At 50.5% G+C, this 14,441-nt stretch overlaps 3 protein-coding genes across 3 annotated transcripts; 1 reads left to right on the top strand and 2 right to left on the bottom strand.

The window, feature by feature from the left end:
• Positions 1-298: 298 nt before the first annotated feature.
• Positions 299-4,544, top strand: QC762_506640 (uncharacterized protein). Its single transcript, XM_062891087.1, has 6 exons — positions 299-1,283; positions 1,332-1,663; positions 1,728-1,855; positions 1,910-2,081; positions 2,162-4,408; positions 4,464-4,544. The coding sequence occupies exons 1-5, from the start codon at positions 590-592 to the stop codon at positions 2,609-2,611; spliced, it is 1,776 nt and encodes a 591-aa protein (XP_062742445.1). The 5' UTR covers positions 299-589; the 3' UTR covers positions 2,612-4,408; positions 4,464-4,544.
• On the bottom strand, positions 2,690-4,563 carry QC762_506650 (uncharacterized protein; the record flags this gene model as incomplete). The annotated part of the gene is made up of 4 exons (XM_062891088.1): positions 4,232-4,563; positions 4,028-4,164; positions 3,625-3,957; positions 2,690-3,604 (listed from the first exon to the last, which is right to left on the bottom strand). The coding sequence occupies exons 1-4, from the start codon at positions 4,401-4,403 to the stop codon at positions 2,690-2,692; spliced, it is 1,557 nt and encodes a 518-aa protein (XP_062742444.1). The 5' UTR covers positions 4,404-4,563.
• Positions 4,564-5,639: 1,076 nt separating this feature from the next.
• Positions 5,640-8,522, bottom strand: QC762_0083900 (uncharacterized protein; the record flags this gene model as incomplete). Its single annotated transcript, XM_062883962.1, has 2 exons — positions 5,640-6,124; positions 6,194-8,522. The coding sequence occupies 2 exons, from the start codon at positions 8,520-8,522 to the stop codon at positions 5,640-5,642; spliced, it is 2,814 nt and encodes a 937-aa protein (XP_062742443.1).
• Positions 8,523-14,441: the final 5,919 nt, after the last annotated feature.

Below are 14,441 nucleotides of genomic sequence, written 5' to 3'. Positions count from 1 at the left end.
ACCACCATTCACATGGTTCTTTGCTGACAGGCTTGTAAGGAGATCTGTTCTGCAAATAGGTCTATCCAAGATGTTATGCCTGCTACTGTGATTCCAACCAAACTTTCTAGTTGATCTCGAGGACGAGTCGACAGTCTTTCGCCGGTTAGACCTGAGGTTAGCTTTGTCAGATCCGAGCCCAATGAACCAGATACAGCACCTTTGAACCAAACTATCTTTGGGGTTATCACATGCTGATTTTTGAAGAGGTGTGGCTTCTTCATCTATCCGAACTTGCATGAAACTGCCAGAGTTGATGTGTTGATCTGCCAAGATAACAGGGCCTTGCTGTCCATCCCCCACAGTTCGATGCCACATCACCTTCGAGATGACATCCATCAACAGAACATGGCCAATCACGCACTTGCTGACAACAGAATCAATCTCGCCGGACGCAACGCTCACCTCAGCAACATGCAGGTGGAACCCGTATTTCCAATCTGCAAGATCGATCATCGGGGATGACACAGTAAAGCCGAGCGTGCCAAACGCCGCTCCGTTCCAGCGTGATGGCTTTCGAAAACACATATGAGTCCGCGGTCACACACACATGCCTCACTGCCATGTTCTACCTGAGTCTTCAAACCTGTTGTCCTCTCCACAAACAGCCGTGATCATGGATCACCTCATTCAACGACCCCTCTTCCCCACACCTGACAAGCTCGACCTTGTCATCCCTTGCCTCCTGGCCTCTGCCACTGGCTTTCTCTCTCACACCCTTTACTTCATCCGCGGCTTTCACGATACCTCGGCACTGCGCATTATTCTCGTCCACTTCACCACCTTCCTATGCCTAACAGGCTACTCAATTACCCAGCTCGGCGTTTTCCCCGGTCTGATCACCTCCACAGCCATAGCCCTCTCGTACCTGACCACCCTATTCACGAGCATAATCACCTACCGGCTCTTCTTCCACCCCCTCCGACACATACCAGGCCCGTTTCTCGCAAAAATAACAAAGCTATACGGTCCATACACCGCGCGCAATGGTCAAATGCACCTCGAGCAAACAAAACTCTTCAAAAAATATGGCAACTTTGTGCGCATCGCACCCAACGAGGTGTTTATGTTGAGTGTAGAGGGGATACAAAAGATTCATGCCAGAGACAGCGGATGCCGCAAGTTGAACGCGGGCATATACGATGTGATTCACTTCAAGGGGGCGCATAATCTCAACTCTGTGCTTACCAGGGAGGAGCATGGGCCGAGAAGGAAGATTTGGGAGAGGGCGTTTACCACCAAGGGTAAGTCTCTCGGTGTTGGTGGCAGGGTGTGGGACTGACATGAAATAGCCCTCGCGATCCACGAGCCCAAAACACGAGAAGTCTGTCATCGATGGTTGAACAAGATTGCGAGCTTGAACGGTCAACCGATCAACACTTCGTTGTTCTCGCTGCTGATCCCGTTTGATCACATGGGCAAGGTTGGGTTCAGCTATGAGTTTAGGAGTATTGAGGCTGGGGAGGAGAACAGGATGCTGCATTTGCTGGAGAGCTTGTTTGGGCAGTTTGGACGAACGGGGGAGCTTTGCTGGCCGTTGAGTATTGCTAAGGATCTGAATTTGGGAAAGGAGTCGGCGGAGTTTGATCGGTTGACAATGGAGATGGCTGATCGGAGGGCTGCGGTGAGTTTGTCTTGGCAGTGATTGATCTTCGACCGGGGTTACTGACAAAAGTGCGTAACAACAGGAAGAAGACAGCAACAAGGGGGACATCCTGCAACACTTTTTGGATGACATGAGATCAGAGAAGCCGATTGCCTTTTTCAACAAGAATATCTTTTATTCAGACTCGGCTTTGGTCTTAATTGGGGCTACGTAAGTTTCTTTCAGCCTCATACCTTTCTTTCCAGTCAACTAACCTCTGCTCAGTGACACCATCGGCGTGGTGCTTTCATATCTCTTCTACCACCTCGCCCGCCATCGAGTCTATCAGGATCTCCTTCATTCCCACATCAAGAAGGTCTACGGCGAGACTATCCCGGAGGAATTCACAGACCGAGACCTCTCCAAGATCCCGCTTCTGGATGCACTTATTAATGAGGTGTGTCCATACAGTCCCGTCTGGCTTGCTGGTGACCGGCTGGTCCCTTTGTTACCTTTGCACTAACACAAGCGCTGCAGACGATGAGGCTAGACAACCCCGTGGCCAATAACGGACCGAGACTTACACCACCTGAGGGGATCACCGTGGACGGCATTCACATTCCAGGCGGTGTAGCTGTTCGAGTGCCGGGATACGCGCTTCATCGAAGCGAAGAGTTTTACCTGGCGCCCGAAGAGTTCAAACCGGAGAGATGGTTGGATCAAGCAAAGTTTGTAAAGGACCGTGAGGCGTTCATTCCGTGGTTGGTTGGACCAAACAATTGTGTTGGAAAGAGGATGGGCATGGCCGTTGTTCGACTTGTGTTGGCCTACACCGTCTACAGCTACACCTGGAACTCTGCGCCAGGTGAGGACGGAAAGAGGATCTACTCGGAGTCGAAGGACAACTTGATCTTGAAGGCTGGGACGTTCAACGCCGTGTTCACACCAAGAGAACCTAGAGGGCTGAGCTATGTTCCGAGGCAGTGATCGACACCTGGCAGATACAAGTCAAACACATGATACTGGACGGTACCTACATAACTCGATATCTACCGTTTACTGATTCTACAAAGCTCCCTTCCCCATAATCTTCTCAACCGGTTCCAGAATTCTTGTGATGCTCTTCTCTCCCGGCAACGCATCAACCCAGTTGCCATGAATCTGCCCCTTTATTTTAAAGGGCAACTGAACCACCGCCACCGGGTTCCCAAAGTCCCTTGTATCCAACACCACCAAATCACTCCTGTTGACATCCATCCTCTGAATCATACCCAGCACCCAACCATCACCCTCCGGTGCATCCTTTGTCCTGGGCACAAAGATTGGCTCCTCCACTGTGCACCCCTGGCCAGGATCAAACATATTAACCTTCCCACTGGGCTTGTCAAGCATAACGTATGCATGCAGACCGATAGGCAGAATTGGCGGGATAGGTCTCTGCTTCCCTGGGGGAATAACAGGACAGAAAAACTTGTCGTATGGCTTTGTCAAGAAGCGCTCATCAACCCTGGCCATTCCTCCAGGCATATCCAAGATCACAGCAGGGTCAACAACGCGAGTGTTGGTTGGTTTGGTGAGGTCGATCTCCCACCTGACGTAATCAGCCTGGAAGTCTCCAAATGGCTTGTCAGTTGGCGGGCCAAAGACAGGAAAAAGGTTGTAGCGGATCCGCGAGCTCTCAAAATAGAGGCTCACGTCACCGTTCCCGGCTGTTTCCTCCCACGACCCGGCTGTGTGGAGAAGGACGGCATGATCCGAGTGGTAGACTCTGGTCTCTCCCCTCTTCCATCCAGTAGGAAGGTCGTTGGGGTGTCGAGGGACAACGACGAATGTTGCTGGGAGGTCCTTGCTGTAGATCCAGTGCTGACCACCCTTCTTCATGTGGTCTACGTCAGTTTTGTAGGGCCACAGAACCAGGATGATGAAGTTGGCGGTGAGAGCACAGTCGTGGATGAATGCGGGCCACGGGCTCTTGATCCACTGCTCATCGTGAATTGCACCTGCTCGTCGAGGGCGTAGATGACGACGTCGTCTGTGCCGAGGCCCTTCGCTTCGTAACCGAACACAACTAGCTCTCTTGTATACGGGTCAACCTTGGGATGGGCAGAGAATGTCAAGCCTGTGGAGTTGAAGGGGTCGTAGATGATTGTTTCAAGCGTGTCGGGGTGGACTTGATAGGGCTGCGCGGATTCTTTGAGGGCGAGGAGCTTTCCAGCCCAGTAGACGAGGTTGGTGTTGGCGGTGCTGTCCACAGCTGCGCGGACACAGGGATGATGTGTGAAAGGATTACGATACAATCCGAATAAGCGCTTGTTGGCTTGACGCTCCAGCCTCTGTGTGAATGCGACACGTCAGCCAACTGACCACGGAGCGAACAGAGAGCAGGTATGCAATTGGACTTACGAGGCGTTCAGTGTCGACGTAGCGGATCTTTAGATCGCCCCGGCCATCTTTGATGCGCAGGGCACATACGTTCCCGTCACCTTCTATAGGTGCATTGCCTTCTTGGAGGGGGTAAAATGGATCAACCATGATGCGGTCTGTATGAGCACTCTCGTCAGTGTGTGTTTCTTTGACAGAAAGAGACAGCAACACCGGGCAACTTACAGAAGGTTCCGTTGAGCCCCTTGGGGATCTCGCCGAACACCACTAGATCGGTCACCTCGCCCTCGAAGCGTCCCACGACGCCGTGCTCAAAGGGAGACCTGACGCTGGACCATGATGAATGCAGCCCAAAGAACCCATTTGGGCCGTTGGGGTTAGGTGGTGGGGGGAGCATAATAGCAACAGTCAGTAAGAAAGAAAAATGATGATGAATGAGGAATGAAGCATACCTTAGGTGCCTTGAGGTCTTTGGTCATCAATATATGCATCGACACGAGCCTCTCTGTTTGAATAACTTGGGTTGATATCAACTCGCTGTGGCTGTGGGGAACATCAATTGACCCAGGCGCATTTCCAAACAGCTCGGAAATCAAGCCCCACTGTATTCCGAAATTCCGTGATTCCGATTAGTTTGTGAGACGGCCCTCCCCCGCGATCTACAAGCTAGGTTCCGAACAGCTTCGATTCTCCACACCTTACCCCAGCCTCTGAGCCTCTATTCCCAATCCCGCGAATCAAAACACCAGCAATTGGTTATCAAGTTTCCGACGTCACAGGCTTCTCGATGGCGACCTCATGGAGATTGTCTTTCGGAGCGGCCACGTTCCACATCCCATGATGATTTCCATGGATGCCAGCGTCGCGATGGAAGGGGACGCATGACCAAAGATGGAGAACATGGACCTGTCCGAGGTTCCGAGAACCTAGAACTCCATGCTTTTGGATTCAATATGTACCTGTTAAATCCTTCACCCAACACAGAAGCTGGTCGCTTTTTCAACTTGATCTCTTCAACTTTGCATCCATAACAACGTCACCATGTAACTGGAGAAATTTCTTACCGCCGCCGAGGCTATCGTGGACTCTGAGAATGTGTCGAGAGAGCCAACCTCTGGTGCCCCAGAGGGCCTGGATGGGAGTGTCGCCTACGGTGATCCATTCCCCTTGTCTCGGCCGCACCGCCCTGGGCCAGCAGTTCGTCCCGACACGGTTGACCAAGTGCGTGAGCTTGTCCGGGCGGCGAACAGGTTCGAGGTACCCATGTGGACAGTGTCGAGGGGAAAGAATCTTGGGTAAGTCATTCAACTCGGCTTCCTTTCCCACTCGTTCTAACGCATTACCGTCTAGATATGGCGGCTCTGCCCCAGTCGTCATCCTCGATTTGCACCGAATGAACACCGGGGTATACTACGTCCGAGGGCGAGTTTAATAAGCCAAATTAGGATCCTGCCGAGATAATGAAGAGTGCGAGGATAGGTATCTGGTCGGAGGGTATCTTATCCTTTATAAAGGTTCTTAAAGCGTATAGGGCTGGTAATCTAGTGGGAGTTAATGTCACTCCTAAGAAGTCTGGGTAACGTTTTAAAGGGTTAGATTATTTTTAGGATACAGTATACCTAAATAATAGCTTTTAACGACGTTGGATATTCCCTAGCTCGATATCCTCCCTATGTGAGCCTGGTGCCATTCCATCGTCAATAAACCGCAAGATCGGCGTTCTTCCAGTATTATTAGAGGGCATTGTCAATAGGTAATAGATAATGCCACCGAGTCTTCCTGGGTGTGACGGCCACCGAGAATACTTAACAAATATAAGACCGTATCCCAGCGTAAGAACCATTATCGTCAAGATAGTAACTGCAGTCCAGGTACAGACACGATGTGTCTCCCAGGTCAGCCATGGGCTGAAGGGGATGTTGGAGAGCAGCAAGGGTGTGATCTTTGATAGCACGGTGACAAAGGCGACCCACATCAGAAAGAACTGGCGTCTGTGAAGGGTAGCAGGGGTGAGGGCAGAAAAAGCAGTGGTTGGCGGGGAAAGGAGGAAAACGGAAGAGGCCTTGGAAGGGCGCGGCCAGCGGTTGAACTGGCGGTCTGGCTCTTTTAGTGCCACCTCTAGTTTGTGAGAGTGGCTGGTCAGTATGGGCCGTTGTTGGGTTGACAGAAAAGCAATATGTTACTTACGTGTAAAGTAATCATCCCAGAACAGTGATATCACTACACCCAGTCCGGTAAAAAGGAGCTTCACGCCAAAGCCCTGAGAGTTCATGAAGTGCTCGAACGAAGTATCTCCTGTGGTTGTTTCATAGCATATTATCAGAATTATAAAGCCGAATATACCGAGGATAATAAAGAACGGGGGAAGAAATCCCTGCGGGAGTTGATCAAAGAATGCCATAAATTTGGAGCGGCGTCTGTTCGGCGTCTTTTGTGGTTTGGCTCTTCGTAATGCTTGGGTGGGCCTGGAAAAGACAAGGTGCTTATAACCTATCAGGTGTGATGCGATAGGTGCCAGTTTGAAGATATACCCCTCGAGCTGACGGGTCATTTCCCTGTTACTGAGTCTCCCGGTATGGGGATTGGGTTTGAGATGTTGGAAAACTCTGCGCGTACGTGGCTCAGTAACTAGCATAGATATGGCTGCGATGCTTCGGCCGTGGGGCGCATCAATGCCAGTTTGCCAGTTTCGGAGTCGGTACATGATGAACAGAATAAGACCCAAGGCGAAGGCCAGCAGCCCCTGAATGATCCGGCTTTGAGTGTCGAATACCGCGATGCCCATGTAGCATCCCCTAAAGTCGTTGTGTTTGCATTTACCATAGAGCTTGATGCCGAAAGCCTCGCTGGAGAGTGAGACAATGATGGCCGTGGTCCAGACGAGGAGATCGACCAGAAATAATAAGGGCTGTCGACCGTGTCGCCGAAAACAAAGACAAATGCTTCTATATATCCCCGGAAAGCCGCCTGTCGAAAGGCATAATGAATCTATAGCTCCTGCCCCCGTTGGCCCACTGAGTGCGTGAAATGGAGCAAGTGTTTTGACCTCCAGGCACAATATTTGTGCCAGAGCTGCGAGGGGCAATGTGATCATTACCGGTACATACGCCGCTAAGATGTAGTCTGCCAAAGAAATGGGGTGAAGGAAAGGCAGTGTTGGTGTTTCGCCCACTACCGAGCTGACTGTTACAGCTGGCGTGTGGGTTGTTGATGAGGGCGACGGTAAATCTGTAGTAGTAATAGAGATAGCCAGGGCAGCTGAAGTCCCGTAGTTTGTATAGATAGATGTTGATGTAGGTGGCCCAATGGCCTCTTTGTATGGTTTTGATGCGGTGTTGATCGTTGAATCCTCGATAGATTCTGTAGGTTGGATGGTTGTTGTTTTTTGTATAATACTCAGGGTGTAGATTTGTGTTAGAGAAGCAAGACTATGGGAAGGCTGTGTTTCCATGATCAATGAGCCGGTTATTCCATCGTGTTCAGTCGATAAGACCGCTAGAAACTGCGTTTCTGTGACTGAAACAGGTGATGTATCACTCAGTCGTTCCATGCTAGGAGGGGTTGTCGGTAATGATGTGCCACTGACTGTTTTGTCATTATGGTCTTGGCTTGAGTGAGATTCAACTGATTGACGTAATTGTGTTGCACTTAGGGCTGACGAGTATTGTGTTTGTTTGGACAAAGAGTTTGTGAACCTGATTGTTGAAGTCTTAGTTGTTGAACTCCTAGTCGTTGAAGTCTTAGTTGTTGAAATCCTTGTTTGGGACACAAGAAAGTGTGATTCTGCAGGATTCTTTGTTTCATTGCCTTTTGGTGGGCTATCCGAACGCTCCATTGTCTGCGTGAATTGAACAGTGCGACCACTGGAACCCCCAGCAAAAGGTTTTGACTCTTCGGTTACTTCAAGATTGCGCGTCAATGTTGTACTATGAGCGTTGCTACTTGTAGCTATGCTTTCCTCTGTTGATGTATTCAGAAGGCTACTCCCGGTGTATGTGAAGCTTTCTGGTTGGGTTGTTGACTGGTTATAGTGGCTGATACCGGTTGGGGTTGAAGTTGAAGTCTCTATGGTGGACTGAGTAACAGTGTTGTTCGTTTGGGTACTACTTTCGGTCAATGTGCTAGGGCTTAAACCACTATGTGTAATGCTGCTGATGATGGTCAAGGGCGATTGATCAGTCAGTAATTCTGTCGAGGATGACAAAAGCGTGGATGACGAAGAAGCTGTCGACGGCAGAGAAGCTGTCGACGAAAAAGAAGCCGTCGATGAAGGAGAAAATATCGCTAATGAGGAAGCCACAGTTGATGAAAGGGCTATCGAGGATCTCGTAGACCCTGTATCAAGAGTAGTTGTGCTCTTACTGTGTTCTTCTTCGTGTCGATTCTGCTCAAACACCAGACTCTGCACCTGGTCCCCTTCCAAGCCACTGGAGTCTGGGCTGCTGCATGGTTGATCTTTGTGTCCATTGTTAAAGTCCGCGACCAAGCTTAAAAAACTCAACATCTTGAACGGCATGTTGAATGTAGAGAACAAAGTCCATTGCGTTGAGGTCACCAACCACCCTTCCCAACAGGCCTGGTCTAAGAATATCAATGCTGACCCACTGCATACCACTGTGCAAGACTCAGGGGGAGTTGTAAGGTATTCTGGCTCGTCCTTCCCTGGGGCTCCGTATATTTTGTCTATTAGACCCACATCACGCTTCATGGCTGTGCTGCTGGATTGAGAGTTTAAGGGGTCATGCCATATGGCAAGAAGGTTGCGTGTGGCAAAAGAGCCTGCACCGGGGATGGTATAGCCGCCTCCTGTACTCAGAAGCGAAAAACGAAAGCTGTGGCGTGGACCTGTTAGCCGACCCCAGTTATCGAGGGGTGGAATGGGCGCTCGTCGAGTGAGGGAAGTCTTTTTGGAACATAGTCTTCTCGTTCCATTCTCCACCGATAGACTCTCGTCCCAAAAATAGGCGTTGCGTCCAACAGATCGAAATGGACCTTCTAGTGACTCCAACCAGGCTGGCGAAGTTGTAACCGTTGGTGTCGGGCTGACGGTTGATGCTATTTGACTGGATGTAATCGTTGGAAGTGCTGGGACTGTACCATTTGCTGTGGTGTTGGCTGCTCTTAATCCTTTTTCCTGACCCAGTATCCATCTCGGTTGAAGGCCAGGTAAAGTATACATTGCACCCGCTGTTGGCTTTGGCGGGATAAGTGGAATACTAACAAAAGGTCCATGCCAAAAACTGGCCGTATCATTGGGCAGAGTTCGTCGATCATAGGAGATGTGGAATCTTCGAAGACTTGTTTCCACCAGACCAAGAAGACAGCAGATGCTTCACAACCACCTCAGTGTCAGTAGCACTTATATGTATTTTCAGTCAGAAAATGTAACGTACATTATAAGCGAGTCGCGCATATAAGCGAGTCGCGCACTCTCTGTTACCCTACCACAACTATCCTCAATTACACAACCACAACACTAGGAAACTACAATAACTGAATCAGAAACAGATGAATCAGATGATTCTGCAGCCTCCTGGCATGTACGTGCATTATGGCCAGGCTTGCCGCACACACCACAGCACCGAACCTTCGTACGAGCTCCCCTGCATTACCGCCATCCTGCTGCGTTTCTTGCGCTGCCTCCCCACCCACGGCCTTCTGGTCAAGTATATCCTTTGCATCTTGCAGAGTAAGTGATCCTCCGAGCCGCACACGTGTTTTTGGCTCTCCGGCGCTTACTTAGTGCCTCGTTGGTCTTGCGGGTGAAGTGTTCTCTGCACGAAGGAGAGCCACCTGGTGCATCACAGCCATTGTACTCTTAGCAAGCTGGTCCACAGCAGCCAACATTGAAGTCGGGGAGCTATTTTGATGGTTGGCAATGCGAGTCTTGATAAGCGTTGACTGCGAGTCAGCTTCTCGGGGGTTGTGTGGTGTCTGGAAGACCCAAGGTTGTGCAGTGCCGGGCCGTGAGTTTGGAGGTGTTGGCGTACGAAGCTTTACATCTAGCTTGGAAAGCACCCTCTCTGGATCGTACGGCGCAAGGCCAGCACCTGCAAAGCCACCCTGTATATTCTTCTCTGTTATAGAGGCAAAAAAGGCCTCGCGGAAGGCACAGAGGAACTCGAGCTTGCTTACGTGGTTGATATGCATGCGCATCAAGTCCTCGATCTGGCGGCCGTACGCCTGCTTCAATGGCCCCAAGCAGCCGACATCGAGTGGCTGGAGGTAGTGTGAAGAATGCGGAGGCATGCAGAGCGTGATGATGTTGTTCTGCTGGCAGTAGCGCTCAAATTCAGTCGAGTGGTGGCTTTCGTGGCCGTCGAGGATCAACAACCGGTATTTGCCCTTTGTGCGGGACGCTGTGTGATAGTCGAAGTGCTTGATCCAATCTAGGCCTACCGGATTGGTAGTCCAGCCATTATCGGTGGTTGCGATGCGCCAGGTAGACGGTAGGTTGCACTCGGTGTACCAGTTAGCAAGGTGGTACTGTGCGGCCAAGATGATGAAGGGAGGGATAGCCCAGCCGAGGGCATTGACTCCCTGGATCACCGTTGCCCATTCGCGGTTGCCAGGCTGGGCCAGTTTCGCCTTGCTAAGGCCGTCTGAGGTCGTAACTACCATGCCCGCGAAGATAATACCCATCATAAACCCAGTCTCGTCGAAGTTGTAGACATCGTCATCCACAATACCGTACTTGGCCTTGGTGTTCCGCACAAGCGTGAACCACTCGCTGATGACCTTTGGATCCTCGCACTTGGCCCTCTGGTAGTCGTATCTACGTGTAAAACGCGTACGGAGCTGTGGCTGGCGTTTGACGAAGTTGTGTGCCCAGAGCTTGCCAACAGGGGCGCGTCGCGTACGCGTAGCAGTTGGTTGGCCATATCTTCCACACCACGCAATCTTGGTGGAAAAGCTCGCGCACATAGCTCAATAACGTATTGAATAATAGCATCCTCTTCTGATTGAGTGAGCTTCTTCGAATTGGGCGTGGTGTCGCGTCGTGCAGGCCGGCCAGCGCGTCGGTCACGGAGGGTTGATGGTGGTACATTATAGAGCTTAGCTGCGGCTCTGAGGCGTAATTTTTCGTCCTTTTGGAGAGCTTCAAGGGCTAAGATTACCCTCGCTTCCTTTAAAGTAGGTGGCATGTTGGGTTGTAGAGAAAAATGATGTTAAGTGTAGAGAGAACGCGTCGCAATGGCCAGTGCGCGACTCGCTTATATGCGCGACTCGCTTATAATGTACGTTACGCACTATAGGGCAATGATAAGTGAAAACGCAGTTCTGAGAGGAATGGGCTTGTAGCACTCCGTCCCTTTCGTGTTGACCCGAAGTCTTCTCGGGAGCATGCTGGCGAACAGTGTATGAGGGCCGGCCCTTATACGTTGCTTGCGCCTGGAGAATAACCGTCTCACAGCAAAATGCATTTCAGGGGGACTTGATATGACAATAGCATATGAGGAAATGTTGGATGAAGTTGTGGTTCAAAGAGGCCAGGCAAGCTTCTGAGGCCTTCTTCTTTAATTTGGCGGTCGGAAAGAACATCGCCACATTAACCGGGCAGACAGCGCTGATTCTATAACATCGATCCTCACCCACTGTGTACAGTGGCTACCCTCCCTGCCCACAAAATAATCGAGACAGCAAAAGTAAGTTCACCCATATCATGTTACGAAACACGCCTCTAACCATAATTATCAGGCCTTCTAAATATTGTTAAATACATATTTATTATCTTTAAAGGGCTATTAACTATCTTTAAAGGCCTAATATTGATATTTATACGCGTAATTTGTAATGTAAGAGGGTTGAACTTACTTTTGCAGTCTCGATTATTTTGTGGAGAGGGAGCTACCACACCTCTCAGTCTTATCAAATGTCAGGCAACATGCCGATCCTGATTGAATCAAGTAGATTCTAGAGTGGCAGGGCAGACTGCGAAATGGCAGAGGGGGTAAATGAAAACGACCACCAAGGTTACATCGAGCTTTCCCTCGTAACTCAGCCACCAATTACGATGCAGCACGCCACGTCATAACCGGAACGAATTACCCGGGCACCTAATGGAGAGAACATGACCTCTTGGAAAGGAACCTACCTAACTGGCACTGCGACTCTCAACCTGGAACATATACAATAACTATCAATTTCCGCCTTTTTCAGTCAGTATCTCCAGGAAACAGACCTAACTTCTGTCCTTCAAAACTACGTAACTACCGGGTAAATGTTGGAAGGTGTGAGGGGACCCAGATATAAGTAGTGCCACGCGTCTCAACCACCTTGGGAAGTGGAAGGCGCGCTACTGGCGGTACCCTGCGGAGTCAGGAAGGAAGGACCGGCTACACCAGGGTCGAAGGAAAGATCGGAAGGCCAGTCAAGGCCTAAGGAAGGGTCCGGGACGTAAGGAGACCACGGAACGGTGTCCTGGGCGGCGTCCGACCGCGCAGGAGCACCCGGCGAAGAATCAGGTGGCGCCGCAGCGGCAGACTGCGCCACCTGGGCATCCTCCTCCTGGATACCCTACGCGAAAAGACGCTCTTCGCGAGCACGGAGGGAGCAACGTGTTTGTCTTACCCGGATAAGCTTAGTAGTTAGTTACGAGAGTTGGTCTTTAAGCTCTTACTCCTTACGCTCGAGTCTATCCTGCTCTTCCATAGTTCGGGTTACTATAGAATAATCAATTACGGTACGGGAAGAAAAGGAAGATATACCTAGGGGCAGAGTGTTACGCCCCAAGCGTAATACCTCTGTACAGGAACCACTAGGTGTCACGGTTCTGGAAGACAGTGGGGCCACGAGGGACCGATCAGGAGCGGGGCCGGGGACCGTCTGTAAGTCAACGGTCCACGGTCCAGTATCGGCCAATCAGGAGCAGACCGGGATACCGTCTGTAAGTCAACGGTCCACGGTCCACTGGTCTATATATACGGAGGAACTGGCTGGTGTAGATAGACAGTTCCGCAGTATGCAATACAAGTCACAATCGTTGGTATTCAGACTATTGTGATTGAGACAAGCCATTGTTGTACACTGTTTAGCTGTACCGAACCAGGATTGTTCAGAAGTGCCTTCAACCAGTATCCCTTTCAGAGGTTCCGGATAGGGGTTCGTCACATGGACACCTCGGCCAATCATTGGGCCAGGGATGGAAAGACCCACAAGCCCCCGTGCAACCAATTAGGAGTTGCTCAGTCTGCTCAGTCTGCTCAGTGCGCCAAGACCACTGAGCACACTGAGCACACTGAGCAAGGTACAAAGATACTTCAGAAACATATGTAGATAGTTTCACATAAATAGGGGGGAGTGCCCGGCGCTCCCCATGTCGAGGAATCTGATTCTTCATGCAAGCAATCAAGTTCATTTGTCTACAATCTACTCTCAGTAGCTCTTTGTTAGAACAACCTGTTGTTGACAGTGAATCCGTGTCTGAGACGCTTGTCACAACCTTCGATCATCCTGTCATATTCACTTTCGGCGTACTGCCTTGCAGTCTGTATCCATTTCTGGTGCAGGTTGTAACATCAGGTCGAGTAGGTGTTTTATATAACGATTAGACCGTTTGTTTCATTTGGGAATGATTCCAATTAAACTATTTAATTTAAACATTCTGAAATGCGATTCTAGCCTCTACTAACAGGGGAGGCGGGTAGGGTGGCAGAGGCAGTCTAGGTACACACCCCACCCAAGTCCGAAAGCGGCAATATATTTCCCTCGACCAGGAAGAACAAGATCATCGAGATTAACGAAGGATATGCCTCGATCATATGCCTTGATATGCTTCGAGTCACCTCTACCCCAATCCTCTGATATGTCCTGACATACCCGGTGCCCGATGTGCATTGACATGCTCTGGCATTCCCTGTATCATGGCCTCACTAATGTGCGATGAAAAGACTCCTTACGCAACAGAACTGCCAAGAAGGTCGCCCCCGAGCCCCTGAACTCGATCGAGGTTGCCGTACCCGAGCGCCCAAGACGGTCGACAAGACGCCGCCTTGCGCCCCTGACACCGCCCCTGAGCCCCTGCCTACCGTCGCTGAGCCTCTAAGAAGGTCTAAGAGATCTCGCGTACAGACGCAAGACACTCACTCGGCCGAGGAAGCTGTCGCCCCCGAGCCAACAAGACAAGCCAAGGAGCAGCGTTTGCAAACGCCAGATGAAGATTTAATTATAGAGGAGGAGGATGATGATGAGGGGTAGGAGGAGATTGATCCGGAAGCAGTATTGTTGGTTTTGAACAACTCAGCCATCTTTTCAGTCTCACTGCGTCTGGAGCGCAACAGCCCAAAGCGCAACTAAGGTATTCAAGTCTATATTTACGGGTACTCATTTCTCACCAGAACCCTCTTTTTGCGTGGAACACCGCTCGCACAGAATGTTGCATGGCATTGTTTCTCTACGGGTTAATGATGACGTACTCGAGTAAGGTGTGCGGGCC

The sequence above is a fragment of the Podospora pseudocomata genome, chromosome 5, assembly GCF_035222375.1.
Source record: "Podospora pseudocomata strain CBS 415.72m chromosome 5, whole genome shotgun sequence".
Lineage (NCBI taxonomy): Eukaryota > Fungi > Ascomycota > Sordariomycetes > Sordariales > Podosporaceae > Podospora > Podospora pseudocomata.
The sequence above is the reverse complement of the archived record's forward strand: the minus strand, read 5'-3'. Positions and strand labels throughout refer to the sequence as shown.

Bases quoted from the DNA above. Each gene is read 5' to 3' on its own strand.
- QC762_506640 (XM_062891087.1), top strand. From the start codon at position 590: ATGCCTCACTGCCATGTTCTACCTGAGTCTTCAAACCTGTTGTCCTCT. The intron at 1,664-1,727 runs GTGAGTTTGTCT...GCGTAACAACAG, and splicing joins TGGCTGATCGGAGGGCTGCG to GAAGAAGACAGCAACAAGGG. The intron at 1,856-1,909 runs GTAAGTTTCTTT...ACCTCTGCTCAG, and splicing joins TTGGTCTTAATTGGGGCTAC to TGACACCATCGGCGTGGTGC.